Source organism: Bactrocera tryoni, chromosome 1 (genome assembly GCF_016617805.1).
Source record: "Bactrocera tryoni isolate S06 chromosome 1, CSIRO_BtryS06_freeze2, whole genome shotgun sequence".
In the NCBI taxonomy this organism is placed as follows: Eukaryota; Metazoa; Arthropoda; class Insecta; order Diptera; family Tephritidae; genus Bactrocera; species Bactrocera tryoni.
Window position 1 is genome coordinate 53,527,267 of NC_052499.1, and position 25,770 is coordinate 53,553,036.

The 25,770-nt window shown below is 34.7% G+C and overlaps 1 protein-coding gene across 3 annotated transcripts; it reads left to right on the forward strand.

Moving 5' to 3' along the window:
- Positions 1 to 416: 416 nt before the first annotated feature.
- On the forward strand, positions 417 to 24,026 carry LOC120766862. Of its 3 annotated transcripts, XM_040092593.1 has the most exons (7): positions 417 to 1,464; positions 11,655 to 12,631; positions 12,830 to 13,373; positions 13,445 to 13,613; positions 16,869 to 19,703; positions 22,027 to 22,344; positions 22,401 to 24,026. In XM_040092593.1, exons 1-7 carry the CDS (start codon positions 681 to 683, stop codon positions 22,420 to 22,422), a joined length of 5,649 nt encoding a protein of 1,882 aa, XP_039948527.1. In that variant the 5' UTR covers positions 417 to 680; the 3' UTR covers positions 22,423 to 24,026. The 3 variants fall into 3 exon arrangements, with proteins under 3 accessions (XP_039948527.1, XP_039948525.1, XP_039948526.1); XM_040092591.1 differs by having other exon boundaries at positions 11,655 to 13,373; XM_040092592.1 differs by having other exon boundaries at positions 11,655 to 13,373; positions 22,120 to 22,344.
- The last annotated feature ends 1,744 nt before the right edge of the window (positions 24,027 to 25,770 follow it).

Sequence of the window (25,770 nt, forward strand, 5' to 3'; positions counted from 1 at the left end):
ATATACATACATATATAAGTGTATATATTGACTACAAAAATAATCAAACAACCAAAATAAACTTGAAAATCCAATGAGTGACGTAGCAACAGTGTAAAGTGTAGCCTCAAAGCAGCGGAAAAATTTTATTAAAAATTCCAAAATAAATCGAATGAAGATTTTGGAGACAAACGGCGTTGCGCTGGAGTTAATTATTGACGCATAGACACTGCAGACTGACGTCAGAGCAGCAGCGCCAACAGCGTGGCAGCTAAAAATACAGACACAAGTAGATGCAACGCGTGGAAGAGGCCTGTGGCAAGCCCACGTGAGCAAGTGATTTCGACGCGCAACAACGCGTTGGTCGGCAAATGAGCGCGGAGTGCCGTGCCGAGCGCGAGCATATAAAAATTAAAAATAAAGACTAAAAAAAATAAAAAAAAAATTATAATATAAAAATTTATTGTTAGAACCAAAGCGGCAGTAATAAGAGACAACAACAAAACTATTAAGTGTTGAAAAACATTTCCATCGCGTACGTGCGTGCCGCCGCTGGCATGCCACATTGCCACACAGCAACAACTCGCTATAAACACTAAAACTGAAGGCGAAATTTCGCCAACATTTCACAACAACACGATTACGCCAATATTTTTTGCTAATGTGAAGACACACACACACACACGCGCCTTACTCGATCGATGTTGTTAACGTTCTTCAGCTTCCTCATGCGATTCGTAGACATTTCCAAATTGCACAGCGACCGCTGCAATTGCACGAACGGCGCCGACGATTGCCAGAACAAGGTGAAATGCTGGCAACAAGCCGCCGCCGCAGCGGCCGCCGCTGCCGCCCACAAAGCCAACGTGGCCAACTCGAACAGCAGCAGCACGAGCAGCGGCTGCGACAGCAATGCCTCCTCGGCATCGGCTGGCAGCTCCACCAAAGAGAATTATTACGCGTTGAATATGCCGCCACAGCAGCGGCGTCAGCAACAGCGCCAGCAGCAACAGCAGCTGCATCGGCAGGCGGCACAACATCAGACCATAACACCGCAGCAGCTCGAGCAGATACGTTATTACCAACAAATGCAACAACAACAGTTGCAGATATTGCAACAACAATTGCTGCAGCGTCGTCTGCTGCAGCAGCATTTGCGCGAACAGGGCGTGGATGTGGGCGTGCGCGCGCCTAACCTTAGTGTGGAGAAAGGCACCGGCGTCGCAACTTCCCCGCCGCGTTTGAGCAGCGCAAATGCGTCGGCGGCGCTCACCTGCAATCAGCAGTATTTGATAGAGCAGCGTTTGCAGCAGCAGCAGCAACAACAGCAACCGCCGCCACCACAATGGTTGCGCAACAATCACAATTACAATTTCAATAATCAGCACAACAACAACAATATGCTGTACAACAACAATGACATAATTAACAATAATGATGATTTCGCTGTGCTCCTCAGTGACATTGGCGTGGGACAACAAAAAGGTTTGCCATAATATTTGTGTACTTGTATATGCTTGTATGAGTGATACAGTTCCCACCACCCCATAACATGCCGTTATGTTGTGTGTGTGTGATTAACTTATTTCATTTTGCATTAGTCTAAAAACTGTGCCGAAAATTTGGCTTTTCAAAATATTTTGCGACTTTTGCTTTGCTGTGCGATAAAGGGTGGTTCGTTAGCATGAAGTGTAGACAAAAACAATTTGCGAATTCGAGAAAGTTCAGTAAAATGATTTTGTAGCAAAATAAGAAAGAAAATATTTTTTTTTCAATCTTTTAGAATTGAGACATACATATTTAATAAAGAAATATTCTCAAAGTCTCAAAAAAGGGGTTTGAAAGAATTAAATTTATATAAAATAAAAAAATCTTATAAAAAAAATAAAATTGAATTTATCAAACTATTTTTTTATTTTTGTTTAATTAAATAATTTAATATCGACATTAATTCATTTTGATAGTAAATAATAAAATTTAATTTTTTTAATTTGAAAAATAATATTTTTTTTTAGAAAACTCAGAAAATATAAAAAGGATAAAAAATCAAAAAATATTTAAAAATAAATATTGGCCGATTCAACAAGCTTTTTTTATTTTATTATTTAAATAAATAATTTAATAAAGAATAAAATTTAATTAAAAAAAAATAATAATATTAAAATTGTAAGCATTAATAATGAAAAACTAAAGTAAAATTCAATTATTTTTTAATTAAATTGAGAGATTTGAAAGTAAAATTTTTTACTTAGAAAAATTATAAAATTAAAAAGTATTAAAAAAATTGTAATTTAGATTTTTTTAAACTAAAAACAATGAAATTTTTAATTTATTAAAAAAAATACCAATAACAATAACATATGTAATTATCTTTAATTTAAATTCAGTTAACATATTTAACAGATTAATTTAACATTTTCTTCCTTATAAATTTTTCAGATTTTTTTTTGTTAAATAATAAAATTAATTTTGAAAATTTAATGTTAAATACATTTATTAAAAAGATTTAATTTATACAATTTTGATTGTCAAATTAAAATTAAATTTTTTTTGAATTAAATTAATATTTTTTTTCCTTATAAATTTCTCCAGATGTTTTTGTGTTAAATAATAAAACTAATTTTGAAAATTTAATAATAAATAAATTTATTAAAAAATTTAATTTGTACAATTTTCATTGTCAAATTAAAAGTAATTTTTTTTTAATTAAATTAAAATATTTTAATTATACAAATTTTTCAGATTTTTTTTTAATAAATAAGAAAATTAAAATCTTAAATTTAATAAGAAATAAATTAATTGAAAAACAAATGTAAATGTTGCATATTTTGTTTTAAACTAAAATTAAAACTTTTATTGCCAAATATATTTTTTATAGAAAGAATTGTAGAATTAAAAGTTAACACGTTTTTCATTAGAATTAATTTCAAAACTGAATGTAAACATTTTGTAAAATAATAGTTTTTTTTAATAAATAATAAAGTTTATATTTAAAAATTTAGTAACAACTAATTTAAAATTTAACTTAAAAAATATAAAAATTTCATCTATTTATATAGTTTTTCTAAATTAAAATTCTATTAAATTAAAAAAAACACATTTTTTATTGTTAAATTTTACAAATTAATTTTTTAATGCAAAAAGCATTATTAAAAATTATGGTAATTTTGTTAAATTTAATTAATTAAAGTTAATTAAAAAATTAAATTAATTATGAAATTAAATTAACATTAATTAAAAAATTAAATTTATAAATTTTGGACAAATTTTTTTAATAAGTAATAAAAATTATTTTAAAAATTTGCCAATAGCTAATTTAAAATTATATGTTAAAAAGTAAAATTTAATTACTAAATTGGTTTAATTATTTAAAAAGTCAATTAATACAACACAAAAACTAAATGTTGTATTGGTAAATCTTGAACATTAAATTTATTTCTGTTTAATAAAAAAAAATTAATTAAATAAAAAATTTATTTTAAAAAATTATTTAATTGAAAATATAAAGTATATAAAATTATTTTTTAAGTTTAAATAATTTTTTAAATTTTATTAATTTTTGCCATTTTATTTTTTGAAAAAAAATGTATGTTAAAATTGTTTTTTGTGTTTTACTAATTTTTAAGAAAAAAAATATTTTTTTTAAATACGCAATAACAGTTGATAAAAAGAATTATTATATATGTACATATGTATACATACATGTTTTTACCGCTAGTTTTTTTGTGAACGAAACATTTTTCTCAACTTTTTTATTTACTTAAAATATTTTTTATGTTAAATGTGGAAATGCAGACCATAACAGAAGGTTTTTTTACTTCATCGCTAAATTTTGAATAAAAATTTATATTTCTTTAATTTAATAATTGACATGTATATTTATTTAATATAATATATTTTTAATATACATACATACTATTTTTTCATTGAACTTTTCCAATTCTGCAGCATTAAATTTTCCAATCACGCTCTTATATTTCTTTGTACGGTTAACCAATATGTGGCATGTGTCCTATCATATTACGCAACCGTTGACAGCTGTCAAACTGACATTGTGTTATACAAGCTTGGTGCCTATGACCTTTAAATGAAATTGAGTGAATCCGCACACTGACTTGTGTTTGTCTATTTTTTGCACTTTCTTAGACAACATTTCAAATATTTATTTTTCATTTGGTCAAAGCAACGCACAACAAATGGGTACATACTTCATTTTACAAACATACATATGTATGTACATACATATAAGTTTGCCATTTAGTGGGCAGGCAGCCAGCAACAACTCGGAAACTTGGTCATTTGAGCATTTGGCGAGCGAGTGTTTGCGTGGCGTTGCCAAGATCGTTTTTGCTGCAAAAAAAGATGGCAAAAATATAAACAATTAAAATTATTTTAATACATACAAACAAGTATATGTACATATGAAGAAGATATACAATTTTTCGATTTTGCCTTTACGCCGTTGTCCAAACAATTTTACATTTTTTTAAATTTTTTTTTATAAATTTTTTCTGCTTTAGACATTTTTTTTTTTTTTATATAAAAAAAAATTTCTTAATTTTTTTTTGCTTTATATATTTTTTTTATATTTTTATATGTTGTTTTTATATATTTTATATGTTATATATTTATTTGTTTATATATTTCATATTTTTGTTTTTTATATTTTATATACTTTTCATATTTGAGTTAATTTGAATTCAGTTTTTTAATAGTCGTATTTTTTGCCATCCATTTTTTATACATAAAAAATATATTTTTTGCAAATTTTTTCAATTTTGTTATTTATTTTCTCGCATATCTCGTTTCACTTTTTCTTTTCTGTACTCATATGAATCTTTTGTGTGCTTTAAATGCATCAAGCTTCGTATTCAAATGAGCAATGTGCTCGCATTATCAGACTATAGATAAATTGCAGTTAATTGAATGAATTTCAGCCGATTGTTGTTGCCATATTGTGTGCATTTTTCCATATGTGCAAGTGCATCTGGCTTTGCGAAATTCTCAAGAAGTCTGCTCGCTATTCATTCTCTCATAAATTGTATTTATTTATAGCTGTACTTGATTCCTTTGATTACTGACTGCTCTCAATTCTAAACTCTCCTAAACTGGCACGCTTAAGTTGTAATCAAATGTGGAAAATTTTTGCATATTTTTCAATATTTTATACGAGACTCGTTGATAAGTTTTACCGAAACAATGCTATGGAATGGCAAAAATTGATAACAGTACATTATGAAAAAATATTGGCTCAAATTTATTACTAAAACTCAACATGCTTGCCTTAGCTTAAGTCGACTTAAGCTACTTTTCTTGCATACCATTGCCACAATAATATTTTTAGATTTTGATTTTAAGTCTGTGCCTTTAAATGAACTTTGCGCGCCAAAGTTTTTTGAATTATCTTTAGATTTGTACATATTTACACACATGTTTTTGTGAGCATTACTTTACACTCCAAATATTTGCATTATTTATTTAAAGCATGCCAAGTAAAAGTGTTCTACTCTAGTATGAATATAAACACAAAAAAATTTGGCTGCTTTGCTAAAAATGTACAAACTCAGAATTTATGGTTAATTAAGTATATAGCTGTAAATGTTCGTTTTAATATTTACATATATAAACCCCTGTACATTTTTGTTTGCGCAACAATGTGTGCTGCAGATGTTCAGTTTTGGAGCTAACCAGAAGAAGCGGTTAAGAGTTGCTTACATTAGCTTGAAGTAATTATTTTCATTTGACATTTGTCCGAGATAATAAAAAGATGTCATTTGTTGTGCAAATGAAGCTTGTCATGCCACCCTTGAACGCAGTGCTTCGAGTTGTAACTGTTATATACTTCGCGTTTTTACTACAAAGTCTCCCACTTTTTGACTTAAATATAGTTTATATATGAATTTAAAAGAGTCTATATATAATATATGTATACTTATGTATATACTATATGTATGTATGTATATATTTCTCAAATGAAACTTGTCAGCTTCCTTTTGTTAAGCATGCTTTATACGAGTATGTATACTCAAAAACCATTCAACTTGAGTGAACTTAGAGCTCATATCGAGAACTCACTTCTCAAGTTTCTAACATAGCTTCTCCACAGTATCTCAACACAGTATCTGGCTTCTCTAAAGTACCCGAAAATTGTAAATAAAACTCCAAAAATTGCATCAATATTTATTTTGTTGCCTTCAAAGTAATCTCAAGCAGCACTCCTTATTGACCGTCTGTCCTGAACAAATTCATGATGCATCAAATCACGAATATAGAAAAAAACAATGAACTTCATCTTGGTTTTTGAGCAATTTTGGCATGGTTGTTTTGGTTTTGGCTCTTTTTTTCTTCATCCATTACGATGTTTGATGACTTGTTTGCATGTCAAACACATGTCTCATCGGCAGTTATAATGCTATCCATGAATGTCATGAATGTGGGATCGGAAGTCGCTGGATCCAGGATGATCAAAGAAACCCGTTTACGATACTCCCTTAGAAAACAAATCAGCAATAATAAATCATTTACCGGGACAATAACAAATTATTTATCGAGACGACTCGAGCAAGAACGCGTTTCATACCCAAAATATCCACCAAACTCATTCGAACGGTCTCGCTAGAGATGTCCTCTCTTGTCATCTTTCTCACACTTGCCTGACGATTTTCAAGCATTCTTAAACATTTTCATCAGTTGAAGAGGTCGTATGTCGGCCAGAACGAGGCATGTCTTCAATGACCTCTCGACCGTCTTTGAAGGCTTTGTACCACTCGTAGGCGTGTGGTTTTGATAAAGCTGAATTACCGTAAGCCTTTTCCAACATTTGCAGCGATTTCGCACATGAAATTTCGTTAGAAATATACAATTTGAGACAAATCTCTTGCTCGATATTTTCACCGATTGCAAAAATCGCAACGCACTATTGAGGTGTACCGACTTAAGCAGCTCTTGTAAAAAAAACTGATTTACAGATCACGCTCATATTTGTCATAGCAATTAGGGACAGTCCTACCAACTTAGCTTTGTTTGAAATATCATTTAGCTGGGGAACTAGTTTACAATTTCCTGGTGCATTATTGTCCCATTGTAAGTTGGAGGTAGCATTTTTCAATCGTTGAATCTTTTTTGATGTTTGTTGGGTATAGACATATAGTACTTTATATTTGTATATTATATATACTATTTGTTTTAATTTTCCGATTTTTGCTACTTGTTTGTATGTGGTATAATAGAACCTCCTGTCAGCTTGGTTCGAACTTCGTGCTTTTCTTTTGTAAATACAATGCAGACAGTGTACAATAAATGATTATTATGATTTTACATATGTATATAATATTATACATACATATACTGAACAATGAGGTCAGAAATACCCCACAGTAAAAGCAGTGATTTCAAATAATTTAAGGAGTAGTTAGTGGCTGTTTGCTCTCCACGCAATCAGTACCTAATAGTTGAACTTCATTGCCTTAAATGCTAGGGTGGGTTTCGAGCTGCATTTTACTTTCACAATCTGCTGAAGGATCTTAGAGTCGGTTATTATATTGTTTGTAAATATTGTTTGTTAAAAGGCAAAAATACTTGTTGGCGGTATGATATGAAGGAGAATTCTTTGCGGCGCTTTTAGTGTTGCAAGTCTCGTTTTACTGTTGTTATCGGTCAAAAATGTGCTAATGTACGTTCTATTACTTAAATATAAAGTTTATATGGTAGGATGGGTCATCGATTTGACATTTCTCTGCTCGCTATCTTTCAACGCTGCTCTTTTCTCAGAATTGTACACGTGAAAGCAAAATTAAAGTTACCTAGCGGAATTCGTTATAAGAGAACATGCGGATACCTCGTTACGTTAAAGTTGAATAATTACTCGCAGATTTTCCTGCTAAGTTCTCTTGTCAGTTTTTATACCAGTTATAGTACTATTGTGAATATCAGCTGTTATAGTTTGTTCGACTCGCTACTCACTAGCGGTGCTTTATATATACAAGTACTTGTATATAAAGTTATATATACTTAGTGTATCATATCGTCAGCTAAAATGCAAAATAACGTAACCTCACTTTTCCTAAGTTTACAGGCGAAGGAAAAATGTTATTTTAGTTACCAGCCATTTTGAAACAAAATTTGAGTTTTGGTTATAAAATGGCTATATACTGGTTATAAAACGGTTATATACTAGTTATAAAATGGTTATGTACTGGTTATAAAATGTTTATATATTGGTTATAAAATGGTTATGTACTGGTTATTAAATGGTTACCTACTGGTTATATTGGACAGCGGAAGTTGAAAATCTTATGTTTTCGATTTTTTGATGCTACATTGTTTTTCATTTTAGGCGACGATAAATATGTACATGCATATGTGCATATACATACATATACAGACCGCCGGCTCATTTTTAATGCTGGGTAAAAATTTACATACTCACTTGCTTATATGAGCTCAAGGGTCTCATGTTGTTCATTTAATTCCGCACACCCACACGAAACACTTGCCTACTCTCCTGCAACTTTTAATAAACAATTTCATACAAATACATATGTACATACATACATATGTATGTATATATTATATACACTTGTGTATATGAATTCAGTTTGTAATAATGAAACGAGTGATTTGTTTTAAATAAATGCGCGGCTGTTGACTGGCCTCGCCGAGTTGATTGGCTCACTGGCGGGCGGGCAATGCAACAACAAGCAACATGTTTGTCGGTTATAAAATTTTGGGGAATTCAAGCGGCCATTTTCTGTGTTTTCGAGTTAATGAATAAAGCACAAGAACTGGGGAGAATGCATTTATGATCTTGAATATCTGTATGTACATATGTACATATGTATGTATGTATATTCAACTAAAATGCTGAAATAGCTGACACATTGAAGCATCATGTTGGCATGAAGACGTGTTGTTTCCTCAAAGACAAATGCACTTGCCAGTCCAAAGCTTTTGAGTGCAACTATTTATCATGTGTGTGTGTGTGCTTCCTGCTAGCCATAAAAAATTTAAAAATAAAATTTTCAATTCAATTTCAAAAGTTTTAAGAATAAAATTTCATTTTTTAATTACATACATTTTTCATCCAACCCAACACACATACAGACAAGCAAGCGTGACTATTCTTCAACTAATTTTTATGATCAATTTCAGTGCTCTTAAATAAATACTTAGTTGCTACCATAAAATGTCATGGATTGAAACCGAGTCAATGGTTGCTAGGGACATAAAATTTATACTGCTGTACATGCCTCATGCATAAGTACATAACTATATATGTACATACATATATATATGTATGCTTCAAATCAGCAAGTACCCATACATATGTATACACACATGCTACACACACACACATACATATTTCCACTTATTAGTTGGTGTGACATTTTGAAATTTGCTGTGAAGTCGTAAAAGTGCACTACTTGCTTGCTTGCATTTGCCCGCTCAGCTACACGCCAGTAGTTAAAGGCGGCGGCGCGGTGGTGCAGTGCATTGGCCGACCCAACGCCACACTCAATGTCAATGTGACAATTTGTACTAGTCATTCCCTAGTTTTAGTTCATTTTTATTTCGGCACGAAGCTCTATAAAGACAATTGTTATGTGTGCCCGTGGCGTTTTTATGTTAGTTGGAGTAATTATAGTGAATTTACGCGCCATCTAGCAGGTATCCATTAAAACTCATATGAAAATAGCCTCGCTAAATGAGTAAATTAATGAAAACTGTCGAAGTTGTGGCGCAAAGATTAAAGTCTTTGTTTTAGTTGTTTGCTGGATTACAAGAAGAGTTTGAGGGTGTCTGGTGTCTGCAGCGTTGCATTAAAATTTGAAATAGATTATAGTAGGCAACTCGCTGATACGTTGTATTAATCTTTAGTCGATATCCCACGTATTTTTTTACTTAATTGTATTGCTTTTTCTTCAAATTTACCGATTTTTTACTTCTTTTAATAACATTATTTGAATATATTTAGTATATACTATTTGTGGTTAGTCCGTTTTGGTTATACTACCCTGAGTAAATACTTAAATTAAGTCATTTCGCACCATAAACTCGAGTTTATCATTCATTGTGGTGTTTACTATTGAATACCACTACTAAACTTGCCTAAAAAATTGTCTAAAAAACTAGCCTTAAATATCATTTTTATAATCCTAAAAAGGTGACATAATCCGCTTTTATAAAAAAATTTATCCCCATCCGTCCCGTGCACGCTTGCTGAAGTCCAGACGCTGAACAATTTCAATTCAAGCATAAATCGGCCGATACTGCCACAATTTCACGTTCGATATTCGTACGAAGTTCGTCAATCGTCGCTTTCTTGTTGGCATAGAGCATAGACTTGACCTAGCCCCACAGGAAATAGTCTAGCGGCGTCAAATCGCACGACCGAGGGGGACAATTGACTGGGCCTTTTCGTGAGATAACACGTTCACCAAACTCGGTTTTCAATAAATCGATTGTAACATTTGCTACATATGTGGCTTGTGGCGCCGTCCTGTTCGCACCACATATTGTCCAAGTACATATCATCCAATTCGGGCCAAAAATATTCGGTTATCATTGAGCGGTAGCGATTCCCATTCACAATAACGTGTCGGCTTTGCTCATCTCGGAATCATTACGGCCCATAAACTGCACCAAACCGTAAGTTTTTCGGGATGCAATGGTGACTCATGGGGTACGTGTGAATTGCTGCCCCACTAATAACCCATATTTTGCTTATTGACGAAGCCATTCAGCTAGATATAGCTTGAGATGATTATTCGATGAAAATCTGGATCATTTTCAAGTTGTTGCTGATACCAATTTACGGAAATACGACGATTCTCGTGGTCAGTTGGATCTTGTAACTATGTAGACCAAGATCTTTTCACAACAACGTCACAGAGATGCCCAACGCTTGAGAACGACTTGTGAGAGACTGACTTGTTGTCTTCCTCAATTGATGCGCTAACGGCAGCAATATTCTCGACACTACGGGCACTTCTTGGTCTCACTGGCACGGGAACATTTTGAACTGTGCCTGTGGATTCAAATTTTTTCATTAGACGCTCAATTGTTGATTTGACTGGACGATTATGACGACCATAAATTGCACGTAGCGCTCTTAAAGTTGAGGCCACTGACTCCAAACTTCGGTAGTAAATTGTAATACATAATTTCGACTCGTTGTTGGATCGTATATCTTTCGATGTTGAAGTGGCAAACCTTACTGAAGAGAAATGTCCCTACCGGTCTACTTTTGTAGCGTCCCTATTGAAAACCCCGTTAGAACGGACTACTTGCCCTGTCCTACCCAGAAGGAAGCGACGGAGACCAGTCTCTCAGAGAGAGAGAGAGAGGGAGAGAGAGTCAAAGTTGCAAAATAAATTTTGTTGCTTTTCTTCATGTTGTACTCATATAAAATCTTAATCCTAACTATATTTGCACAATAATTACTGGTAATTTGCCGTAATGGTTCATGCCTCTCGCAGTTTTCTTGTTCAGAAAATAACAAAAATTGTTAAAAAGTAAGGGTAACAATAGACCCTAGGGCACGGTGCAATCCTCTATTTATCTTATTAGTTTGACCCACATTCATTCATTATCTGCATAAAAATTATAAAAAAATGGTAATTTTTAATAACTTCATGCTCATACATAACTAAATTCTCAACACTTCTTCTTTGCAGGACAAAAATTCCGTCGTGGCATGACAGAATTCTCAACAAACAACGATATCAACAACAAATCACATCTATCACAACCGCTTCAAAATTCACCACGTCATTACGCCCACTCCCAAACGAAACAATATCATCAACAACATCAACCGAATCTTTCACAACAACAACAACCACATCCTAATTCCCCACAACATTACGCCAATAACATAAATTCACATTTTACCTACGCTTTCAAGCAGACGCATAACAATAAAAATAATCTGCAAACGCTTCCATTAAATTCTTCTGCAAATACATTTACAACAACATCACATATAAATAGTAACATCACAACAGCAAATAATCCATCATCACCCACATCGGCGACACAATCGCCCTTGCATTATAAGAATCCATTGAATAGTCCGAACAATTCGCCATTTGCTTTCGCCTACAACAACTACGGCGAAAACGAGCGTGAACGCGAACCACAGCAGCGACAGCAGCAGCAGCAGCAAAGGAGCAGCGCCACAGCTGCCACGGCACAGCAACATCAATTGCAACAACATTTGCGTAGCAGCAAGACGTTGCCGCTTCTGACGCAGACGCAATATCAGCAGCATTTGAATGATTTGCTGCTGCAACAACAGCACTTGCAAAAGCACCAGCAACAGCTGCTCAGCGCCAAGGACGCCGACGACGAACTGAGCGAGGAGAGTCTCAAGCAGAATGTTGCAATAGTATTGAACAATTTGGACCGTTACAATAACGCGCTGCGCAGCATCATACTGAATGAGCAAGTGAGCGGGCAGAGCAGTGTGCTGATCGACGACAGCTTGTTGGTGGAGAGTTTGGGTGCGAACAATAATTTTCTGTTGAATTGTGGCAATACAATGGCTGCGCCAGCAACGCCGGAATCGGATTACAATAGTAATGCAACAACGCCCGGTTCGCGTCACAACATGCCGCTCGATAGCAATATGCTGCAGCAGCATCAGCATTTGGTAGGTTTCGCCAACGCAGCGGCTGCGGCTGCGGTAACAGCTTGTGGTGGCGGTGGTGGTGGTGTTGGTAGTGTTAGTAATAATATAAATGGTGTTGGTGGTGGTGGTGGCTACTTTGGCAACAATGTTGCCGGCAACAATTTAAATTATTCGATTGCTTCTTCACACGATTTCACTCATGACAATTCCGATTATCAGTGGCTACTAGATTGCGACTATCGGGATGGCTGCGGCACCGGACTGCAGCGCAGCATATTCTCATCGCTGTCGGGCTCCTACAGTGGCGACATAATCTTCTACAATGACTTCTCGAAAAAACTCGACGCTAATCTTGCCGAAGTCGATATGGAAAGCTTTCGTGCCGAAGACATCTTACTACATATGCCGTCGTATTGCAAGAATATGAGTAACAGTAATCGATTGCAACAATCGTTTTTGTTGCAACAGAATGCATTGCCCGCAAATGCACAAGAACATGTTGGTGGCGTTGGCGGTGTTGGTGGTGGCATTAACCACTTATCACAAACTTCGTTGACCTCTAATAATGAGCTTATCGATAATTCCATTTGTAAGTCGGAATTGCTCTTCTCGCCGGTCAAAGAGTCGCACTTGTCCGCCGATTCGCTCGATATGGACGCGTATCCGGAAAATGAGGACATCATCTTGACGTGCAAAGCGAACAAGGACAATTACACAATCGCTTTCGAGGGCAGCGTACTGTACTCGGATGAGAGTTTCTATGGTGAGTTGAGGCTGTTCGCTTTTTATTGTCACTACGTTCGTTTTTCTAATGCTCTCTTCTTGTGTTTATAGCTGAACCCTCCGATGTCGCCGCAAGAAACACACATAATTTCATTAATTTGCATAGCAATCTTGAGGATATTGTCAAGCGCAAAGCTTTGGACGTGTCCATGTCACGCTCGGAGCAGGCCGCCAGTGTGCGCGGCAAGCTACAAAAGAGCAACACAACACAATTACAAAGGTGCGTAAGAGATTTGGTTTGGTTGTAAAAAGTTTACACAAGAAGAAATGATATTTTTGAAAGCCCATTCCAAGTAAAAAACAAAAACTGCATTTACTTGATTTACTAAGATACCGAACGGAGTATGCTCATTGATTAATTTCGCTCTGAACGTTTCAGTTGGTGAACGGCTCATTGTTTTGCTGAATCGATCGAATCTGAACACAAATAGTGTATACCAAAGAAATTCTGAAATTTTTGGAAAAAAATATTTTAAACTCGGCCGGAAAACTCGGGAAAAAGATGTGCCTGCGTTGGCAGGATAACTTCTTACAAGATCAACTAAAGTGAAAAAATACGTGTTTTAGTTAAAACCTTAACTTAGAACTTGGACGAGGAAAAAAAAACTGGAAATGGGTTTTTTGAAAAAACTCTTCATCCAAGCCTTTAAGTATTGTATCTCAAAGATCTGTGTACAATTCCATGAAGATCGGTTGAGTAGTCGAGAAATCTTGCCAACCGACTTCAGAAACACAGTTTCGAGAAAAACGCGTTTTAAGACGGCGCACTTAGCCTAAATAGCCTCGGATCAACTTGAAAATTTAGGACAATATTGTAGAGGTGTTGCAGAATTTAATAAGACAATAGAAAAATTAATTTTTTGAAACCCATAAACCCATGTACCGGATAGAAAAATTAAAAATAAATTTTAGTCTGTAAATACCGGAATGAAAAATTAAAAAAAAAATAATGTTAGACCCAAACACCGTATTGAAAAAAAATCCAAAGCACCGGATTGAAATTTTAAAAATAACTTCTAAATCCCAAATTTTCGATTGAAAAAATAGTCCCGAATACCGCTTTCAAAAAATTTTTTCGCGCTAGATTACTTCGTGTGCCATCATTTTGAATTAAAATATAGTAGAGCCATTTTATTCAGTACTCTAGAACAGTAGTCGGCTAACCTACACAATCAGAGAATTTATATTTTATCAATTTTTAATTCCGATTTTGGGATTTACAAATAAATTTTCAATTTTTAATTTCGATTTTAAAATTAAAAATAAAATTATCAAGTAATCCCGACATTTTGGATAAAAACTTGGATTCGGAAAATTAAAAGAAATAAAAAAAAATTTTAAAAAGTATATTTTTAATACCAATATTTTTTATTAAGAATTAGATTATCATATTTTAAATCAAATTTGGGATTCAAATTTTAAAATTTTATTTTAATTTGCAAAATACGATTTTTGGACATTTAATTTATAATTCCAATTTTTAAACTTTATTTACTTTAAATTTTTTAATTTGGATTAATTTTTTAATTCCAATTTAAATTTTGAAAATTTAATTTTATAACCAAATATTAAAAAAAAAATTAATCTAATTTTTTAACCAAATTTTTTAATTTGGTTCAATTCCAATTTTGGGATTAAATTTTGGAAAAATCTGAAAATTTTATTTCAAACTGCAAAATAGGATTTTTGGATTAAAAATTAGATGTTTAATTAAATAGTAGATATTAAATTAAAATTCCAATTTTAGGATTAAATTTTGAAAGTTTAATTTTTAACTAAATTTTTTAGTATGATTTAATTTTTGAATTCCAATTTTGGGATTTAAATTTTCAAAATTTAATTTTATAACCAAATTTTTTAATAAGGTTTAATCTTTTAATTCTCATTTAAATTTTGAAAATTTAATTTTACGACCAAATATTGAAAAAAAAAATTTGAATTTAATTTTTGAACCAAATGTTTTAATTTGGTTTAATTTTTTAATTCCAATGTAAATTTTTAAAATTTAATTTTATGACAAAATATTGAAAAAAAAATTTGAAAACTTTATTTAAACTGCAAAATAAGATTTTTGGATTAAAAATTAGATGTTTAATTAAAAAGTAGATTTTAAATTTATATTTCCAATTTTGGGATTAAATTTTGAAAATTTAATTTTTTAACTAAATTTTTTAGTTTGGTTTAATTTTTGAATTCCAATTTTGGGATTAAATTTTCAAAATTTAATTTTTTAACCAAATATTAAAAAAAAAAAAAAAAATAATAATTTGAAAATTTATTATTCAACCAAATTTTTTAATTTAAAAAGTCTTAATCCTGATCTCATTATCGAATATTGTACAAAAAATCTCCCGTCTGTAAATTTGATTGTCATTCACAAATTTTGAGATGTTTTAGGCATTCGAAGCCCATAAAAATTAGTTAAAAATTACTTAATTCTAGTGTCTGAACCCCGAATGTACATATATAACTGTATTTCTTCCTTCAAATATTGATAGAAGCGGAGAATGGTAACTTCTGAAGTCTAAAACTCTATTTTAATAAACCCTATAAAGCGTCACTGTGTGATAAGAGTACATATAAACCGTTTTATTGTCAGTACAAGCCTCACATTATCAGCTGTTTACGGCGACCCATTGTAAAGTCTTTCATCACATCAGTCTTAGTCTTAAAGAGTCTAATTTGATTCAGTAAAAGTGAACCTAACCGCCTCTAGTTGAAAATATACTCTTGTTTTACAAATTTATGGCTTAACTTCGTCAAGAGATTGCATGCCGATGTTCATATATACATACATATAAGTAGTATATAGTGCCACTCTATGTAAATATATATAAACAAATGCACTATTATAATGAACAATGAGTGAGCTGTTCGAAATTCTCGTTCCACAAGCGATAACAAATAAGAATATAGACGTCAGACCGCATACTTTCGCCACATATACATACATACATACATATGTAAGGGTATATACATACATACATATATGCAAGAGAGATGACGAGTATAAGTAAATAAAATAGGGAGAAGTGTGGAAAGTAAGCAGTGAAACGGCTGACAGCTTGTTGAGTTGAGTACGCGAACCGTTGGTGGGGTCAATTCAATTGAGTTCAATTTAAATTCATTACTCATGCGGTTTGACGGTGCCTTTGTGCATATGCATGTAGTATGTATGTATGTACCTCTATGTATGACAGAGGAAATAGGCTTGTGGAACATATGCATGGCGAATAATATTATATTGGTTAGGAGGTGGTGTCAGCGAGGAAGCGAACGATCATAATATTTATGCAAACAATATGCGATTTGTCGAAAAAAAATTTGCACCACTGCAGTTCTAGGGTAGTTTGCGGCAAAGCGCTCCTCTTCCGTTCAGCACGGACCGCGTAAACTAACGTTATACGAAGAGTTTTGACAAATTTTCAGTTTTTCTTACATTATACGTTGACTAATTACAACTACACATTTGCAGATATCCGTCGGGCAACAACAACACCGCCGCCAATAACATCTTTGTGCAACAAATACAACACACACCCAATTGCACGGTGCGCAAAAGTCGCAGCGTACCAAATCTGCGCGAGCACAAAGATCCAACTGCAATGGTTTGCAGCGGCTTAGCGGATATACAACAACAAAAACATCATTCGCAGCAGCAACAGCTGAATGTCTCGCAGGCGGTTAGCACCTCCAATATGGAGTGTTGCAAGACGTCGCGTAATATGCTTCCCATGTGCCAGATGCCAATCTCGTCTAATTCCATAATCGCCTCCATTACGTCGGAGCGTCTAAATGCGGCTGAGCAATTGCAAACGCAGCATCATCATCATCATCAGCAGCAGCAGCAGGAGACACTGCTACAACAACAACAGCAGCAACAGCAAAATGCCGCTCAGTTACGTCACAAACATCGCTGCTCTTGCCAGCCATCGAATGCCGTTTTGGCTGCCGCAGCCGCTGCCGCCACAAATAGTCACAATTGTTCCGCCGCGCAAAAACATGCGCCCATTACGGGCTCCGCTTCGTCAGGTAGCTCGAATCCACCCGCCTTCAATCTAGTCAAACTATTCATCAAACAAAAGAGCAATAATTCCGCCACGGACGAGCAACAGATGAGCACACACACTTGTATGGATGTGTCGTCGGGTTGTTGGCCGTCAAGCGATGCGGCCGGCTCGAGTAGTAGCTCATCACTGGAACAGCGTCTGCGTAAAAAGAGCATGAATGATTCGGGTAAGGGTTCGGCACTTAGCCGACACGATGAGGATGAGGAGCAATTGTGTGCGCAAGTGCGTGACACATGCGAGTCTGCATTCCAGGCGGAGCCACATCATGGCCATGCCGGTCATCCCACGCCCACGCGACGCCATTTACGTATACGTAACGATGCCGTTTTCTACGATGAAGACCCCAGCTCAAGCTCAAGTGGTTCTTTGACAGCCACCAATTCGCCTGCGCATCGACGTAGAAGTATGCCGCCGCGCCATCCTCAATTGTGCCAACTGGTGACGCAACATAAGGACGTCGGTACGGCATGCAGCTTGCAGTCGTCAGAGAATAGTCGCAGCAATTCCGAACAACTTACACAGGTCTATGTGTCGACTGGTACGTCGTCAACCACATTGGAGCGTCAAAGATCGCGTTGTGAAGGCGCTCAACCCACAGTGTCGGCGGCTTCGAGTTCGGAGTTGATTTCACGCTCAATGCAAACATCGTGTGGCTCGTTGAGTACGCGCAGCAGTATGAGTGATCGTTTTCGATTTGTGCCACCTTCCTTCTTGGCGAAGCTGAATAATTTGGGTGAAGAGCGTCAGGCGCCAATTTATGTTATCTATCCCAATTATGCGTTGCCCGATTTGGGTTTCGTAAAGACCAATTCGACGGCAGATGTGATCTTCTCGCCGTTCAATTACAAAATGGCTGTTGGCAGCAATGATGATTCGGCTTCGATGGCATCGTTGAAGAAACGCGTCAACTTAAATAGCAATGACGATGAGATACTCAAGGCCATGGACTACAAGCACGTCATGGATTGGCAATCATTGACCACACTTTTGCCGGCGGACTATCGTCGTCGCTTGAAACACATTCCTGAGGTGAATAGTTTGTTGCCTGATTTGGATGCCGAGTTGTCGCAGCGTCCGCTTTTCTGCATGACTCCACCCATACGCCGTAATCGACCACACATATGCGACTGCGCGCAGTACTTTCAACAGCAACAGACAACACAGCTACAAAATGGTGAGGAAGGTTCCTCGAGCTCTGCCTCTAGTCAACAACCCAGTTCAGGTTATCGCGGTTCGTCCACACTGCTGGCCGACTCTGCTGATCTCGAGAACGCGGACCCCTTAAAACAAATGTACATATATCAGTATGAACAACAACGCATGGACTCCGGTGTTGAAATGAGTCCGGCGATTGGCAAAACACCGCCACAACCCATGCCACGCGGCATCTTACGCAAATCATCTTCACATTCGGCGAATCGCACGAAGCGCAATTCAATGATTGAAGGTCAGCAATCGAAACTGTCGAAGCAAGAGAAACGTCGCAGTCTACAAGAGCCACCGTATCATCATGCAGTCGGTTCGTCCGAAGAGCTGGGTGAAGTATTCGAAGAGGAGGCAGAGCTTTATGCAGTGCCACAGCCACGTCAAGAGCGTCTATCACGCAAAGATTTGGATGCGCGTATGCGTTTCCTCTCATCGCTACCGCGTTCCGAGCTGAAGTGTTACGCTGAAATAGCGGCCATATTGGAGTCATCAACCGAATACCAGGTCGCCTACGATCCAGCGGCATTGAAGAAAGAAGTGAGTCGTGCGCTCAGTCAGCAAAAGAAGGTGTCCTTCAATGACATACACACACTCACAGAGAACGAGCAAGAAGTTGATTTGACTATGCAACAACAAATGCAACAACCGCCGATTGCACCAGAAGCACGCCAACGCTTCACAACACCACCAAATTCACCGAATATTTCGGTGGCCGGCATGCGGAGCGGTGAGCCAGCATCGCGTCGCTCCTCCCAAATGGAGCAGCATCAGACGGCCAAGCGTTTGGCCGCACTCGACGAGCAAGAGAAACGTAAGATTGAGAGCAATCGCTTCAAGCGTTTGCAAATACAATGGGAACTGATGAGCAAAGACTCGACCATGTTGAAGGATTTGGCTAGCGCACAAGAGACGAAGAGCGGTGGCTCGACACCGACCGCCACGGCAGCCACTGCGACGGCCGCGGCGGCGGCAGCAGCAGCGAATGCAGCGCACAAGTCGCGTATACCGCGGCCAGTCAGCTATCCAGCGGGAAAGTGAGTACAAGTAGCCGCTTGAATTTCGAAGTAGTGTGTAGATTTGTTTCGACTTTTGTTTTCGCAACTGTAGTGCATCCAAAAAAGTGGTTTTCTAACTTGTCGTAGATTTATACCAAATTCCGTTACTTTTTTGTAGTTTGTAGTCTCTTAATATTTGATTTTTTTACTAATTTCCAATACTTGTAGTTTGTTTATTACTTTGTAATGTGTTGGTGGTGTCCCTGGGGTCTTCCTACATATGTCTTTCTACATAATTGTCTTAATAATAAATTAATGTTCTTGTTTTTATAAATTTTTTTTCACAATCGTTTCGTCAAGAATATTTGAGTAGCAAAAATTAATGTTCGAAAAATTCGAAAATCATTCACTTAGAAATATATTTTTTTATTTCTCATCAGTTTTTAAAAATATAAGCTTGTATTATGTAAAAATACTAGTTTACAGTAAAAAAATATTCGGAAATCAGCCGATACCATTTCGAAATTAAGTATTTCAAAATTATGATCGATTAAAAAATTGTTTAAAAGTTTTGGCGGTTTTTGAAAATATCAATAGAATTTACTTCGTTTTCGAAGAAATTAGTAAATCTTTCTGTATATTTTAACTTTTATTGTTTTCTAAAATAAAATAGATTTTCCCAATCTTCTGAAATACATACATATCTCCGAAAATCGCATTTTTAACGAAAAATTCGTATTTCCATGCAAAAGGCCCAAATAAATGTGTTCTTTTTTGTTTTCTTACAAAAAATTAATTTTTGGTCTTTTTTGAAATAACTTCGAAAATCGAATTTTTATGCGAAAACTTCAAAATTGAATATACTTAATACATCAAATTGTCAATATCCTTAATTTTTTTTATAAAGAAAAAAGAAATTGTGTTTACAAAACTTTCGTAAAGAAAAAAATGTTTTTTAAAAAGTTTCAAAACGAAAAAAATATATACTAAAATTTTAGAAAATTATGCAAAAATCGCATTTTTTACGAAAAATTCTTTTTTTCAAAAAAGTTTCGAAAAGAAAAAATATTTCACAAAAGTTTTGGAATAAATCCGAGAACAGCATTTTTAACGAAAAAATCGTATTTAAATAAATCTATTATTTTCTGCTTTTTTCCAAAGTATTGATTTTTGATTTTTTTATAAATGACTTCGAAATTCGAATTTTTATGTAAAACCTGCAAAAATTAATATTCTTAATAAATCAAATCGACAATCTCCTTTATTTTTTAAAAAGGAAAGAAAAATATTTTTGCAAAGAAGTTTCAAAAAGAAAAAAAATGTTTTTTAAACATTTTCGAAAAGAAGAAATATTTTTAAAAATTTTAGAAAAATATCCGAAAACGAATAATGTATCGTTAAGATAAAAAAATATTTTACAAAAGTTTTAGAAAAAAACAAAACCGCATTTTTGACGAAAAATTCGTATTTTTCTTAAAATTTTCGAAAACAAATATTAAAAAAAAATTAAATGAAATCCGAAAACCGCATTTTTAACGAAAAGAATAGTGAGACTAAAAGAAAAATAGTGATAATTTTCGAACTAAGTCTCACATTTTTTATAAAATTATGGTCTAGATCAAAAAAAGTTGTAGTTGTAATTTTAGTAGTACTGAAAATAGTAGTAGTAAGTATAAAAAGAGTATTCAAATTATTAGTGGAAGGTATCTTAATAATAATAGTATTCGAAGAACGGTCATTATATAGTATGTAATTGGGAAGGGTGATCCATTTCGAGGCTCCCTAGTTTTTTTAGTAAAATCGTTAGTAAAGTAGTAGTTGAAGAAGTAGCAGTAATAGTAGTAGATGTACTAAAAGCAGTAGAATCGGAAGTAGAAATAGTAGAATTTATAATAAACAAAAATAGTAGTAGTTGTGTTTATTGCAATAGTAGCACTGAAAATAATATTTTAGTGGCAGGTATTTTAGAATATTAGTATTTGTGTATCAGAGTAGTAAACCTAGAGTAATCTCATAATGAAACATATTTGAGCCTCAGCTTACGTAATCATCTTCATCTTCCTTTCAAAAACATACACACAATCAAAAAAGTTCGAAATAAAATTTTGTATAAAAGTGTTGTCCTAATTTTTTCTCTTTTTTCCAATTTTTTTCTATTTTTTTATTTTCATGAAACCCGTTATATAAATACCCCGAACCCTACTTTCGGCAAAATGTACAAATTTATATTGTCTGCATCTATATTATATGTACTGCACCTGTATTTTTGTACCAACACATATATACATATGTACATACATACAAACGAACATGTTTATGTTTGCCAAAAAATGAAATTATTTTGCATGTGTGGCTTAAATAGAGCTAGAAATGCTAATTGCAATACGAAACCTGTTTTGAAACCGTTAGAAAAGGTGAAAACCACTAAACTAAGTATATCTCCACAAATTACCAGAATAAGCACACAAGAAGCGGATGGCAAGACAACACGTTCGCCCAGCCGCATAGTGCCACCGAAGCGCTACAGCATGACAGCCGGCATTGGCGGAGCAAATGCAACGGTGGCAGCAGCAGCAACAAACACTGGCGTCGGTGTAGGGGCGGCGCGTGCGCGTACGCCCAACAGTCGGGCGGCTGTGACAGCGCCGAATACACCCAAGCGACGAGTGCAGTCGCCAAGGTGAGTTTAATTTCATTTTTTTTCGAAAATTTTCCTAATAAAATGACTCTTTTCAGAACAATACCACGCGTGCGATAAAGACCGCGTCCAGCTACCCACAAACCCGACACTCAGAGACACACACACACACACGAATTGAAAGACATGCCCTGCAAAGAAACTTACAACAAAATTTATGCTATTTTGGAATGCATAGTTTTCGAACTGATTTCTACTCTAGTTTAGGCTGAAAAGTATAGTAACGCGTGCAAATTTTGGCAAAACGAGTTTATACGAGATACATATGTACGTTGACATTTTGACTTCAACGTTAACGGTACAATCAAGAAGTGCGTGCAAATGTAAAGGCAGAATTATTGCTGTTAGAAACGACAGCAAGTTTTGGAAGCGACCAGCAAATAGTTAAGCGCAATAAATGCAAAAACGAAATGCAACCGTGCAAGCAACGTATAGATATGTATAAGTAACGGCGTCGAAAGCGTGCGAGTGCATATGTGCGCGCGCCCAAAGTGATATTACGTGAAGGAGGAGAAGTGTAGTAGTTGGTTGGCAAGCGTCGCGACGGAATGCCTCTAGTATTTCCTTAGTTGCTAATCTAACTATACATAAATACATAACATAAACATTTGAATAAGCTAAATAAAAGAATATTTAATTTTTCGTTTCTAATTTAAACTTAGTGATGAGAGCAAGTTCTAATTTAACTATGTAAAATGTAATGCAATAAAAGTACTCTACATAAAAACGTACATACATATATATATAAATAAATATAAATATAAAGAAATATGCTGATATGATGATATGAAATCGAAAAACAAAAATAAAATGTATATGCCACATGACATATACATACAAACGTATGTGCAGCAACTATTTATACAGACACACATTCGTGCATACACACATACATACTTACATATATAGTGAGAACAGTGACATATAGTAAGCCAAAACGTCTCATTACTGTTTGAAAACGCATATTTTCGAAGTGTAGCCACATGCTAAGGCGCTTGTGGACTTGAAAACGCATATTTTCGAAGTGTAGCCACATGCTAAAGGCCTTGAGCGCTGCTAAGGCGCTTGTGGACTTCAAAGGCGTGCCACGCGCCACGCTCGGCTGCGCAGCCAAATGGATATCAATTAACGTATTACAAAAAATTAGCTCAAATTCAGAAAAGTATTGCTAGCAGCGCCGCTAATGTGTGCAGCGAAAGTATGAAACACAAAAATATAAAAAAAAAAAACATAAAGCAAATTGCAAAAACAAAAATATTACTGCAGCAAACACATACTCCTATTGTATGATAAATCAGCTATTTCATTAAAGAAAGAAAACCAACGGCATTGTAATCATTAAATAATTACATTCAATCTAATTGAGGCATGTATAATTAAAAAGAAAATGCGCAAAAGCAACAAACAAACAAATGAGATATGTACACACACACTCATACATGCTAATATGTAGCTATGCACGTAATTGTAAACCATTATCGTTTTTTACGGTATGTTGTAAAGGAATGTGCGGATTCGTAATGCAATACGTGTGTATGTAATATTTTTTCACATAATTAACTTTCGATTGCTGCTAATGAAATGCCTTGAATAACGTATTTTGCGCTTTTTTACTTTGAAATTTACTTTAAACACGTAAGCGGTATGAAATATAGAGAAAAAAATGTAAAAAACAAAAACAAAAAACTCGAAACTGAGCAAATGAGAATTATTATTTTGTATAACAAAGAGCAGTAGCAAAGTGTGCACACAGCTCCTAATTTGGATTTCGATTTCGCCTAAATTTTGTGATTTTTTTGCGTTACAAGCGACACGTTGGACGACTGAAAACCCAAAGCTCATAAGCTTCAACACAAAGCCTTCTTCGGCAGTGACTTGTGTGTCCGTATTCAACGTATGTAGGCATTTGATGGCTTCCGTTTGGTCCTTGGACCGCCCGTTTAACAGCTGCGTCTGCAGCTGCAGCTTGAAAAGTTGTTCTATTTATTATTATAATTTATTGTAAACGTTTTTTAACTCTTGCATACATACATATATGCATATACATATATATGTGTATATGTATATATAATTTTCTAACTACATTTGTACTTGTATGCATCTTAGTTGGTATTTAAGTTTTTTTGCTGCTGTTTTAATGTAATTTTTATTGCTAAAGAAAACTTGTTCACTTATTTAATATATAAAAGAAAGAAAAGCAAATAACAACAACAAAATCAAACAAACAAACATATTGATCATTAATACAGCGGAAATTATATAAAATTCTAACTGTATTTGTATCATCTCTATTGTATACTGTATCCTTTATCATATTAGTACATACTATCCTATACAACAACAATAAAAAATATAATATATATATATGTATAATTTGAAGATATTTGCAGAAGAATTTAACATAATAAAAAATAACAAAAACGCAAAGTAAAATGTATAAAAACAACAACAACAACAATCCAAATAAATATAAATATTATATTAAATAAAAAGTATTAAGAAAAGTAATAAAACGGCGAGTGTTTTTAATTCAATTCTTTTTTTCCGATGACTACTTGGTTTAAGGTGATCTTTATACGCAAGGTAGGAAGGAAGGACTGTTCACTGGCCAATTAGTCTAACTTCCGTCTTACTAAAAAGTATGGAAAATTAATCCACGATAAGAAATAGGGTCGAAGTCGCAGAAAACTGCATCCCTCAAGCGAACCAGCATGCTTACAGAGCAGGCAGATCAATCAACAACCGCGAGATGCAGAGTTCGTTGGAAGGAGGGGAAGTAATTCCTAGACATTGAAGGAACATTTGATCGGTGATCTCTTCCCAGCGTATGAAGGACTTAAGTGGTGAAATACCATTGGCTTTTCTTCGAAGGAACATCATTACCAAAAGAGTTAATACCATTGGCTTTTCTTCGAAGGAACATCATTACCAAAAGAGTAAATTTCATTAAGAAGTTAAAGGTTGCTTTTAGCAGCAAGACTGAAAGGAAAGATTTCGCTCTCGAGCTACTGCTTAGGGATAGTACAATTAAGTGGTACATCGACGCTCAAAAATGTCGGACCGAATCAGTGCAGGAGTCGCAGGACCACGCACCAAACTCTCCATACTTATGAGAAGTTTTCCGAGCATATTCAAAGCAGAGGTTCTTGCTAAAAGTCGGTGAGTAGAGATAAACCTTTAACGCAACTATCACAACGAACAACTGAGCAACAGTCAAGCGGCACTTAAAGCGTTCTCTGCGTACGAGGTCAAATTTCTATTGGTGCAGGAGTATATAGAATGGCTGGACAGTCTATCAGATCGTAACGAAGTGCACCTTATTTGCGTGCACAGTCACAAATGTTTAGCCGGGAATGAATTGCTTGATGAATTCGCCCGCTACGCACCATCCACCAATATGGTAGGACC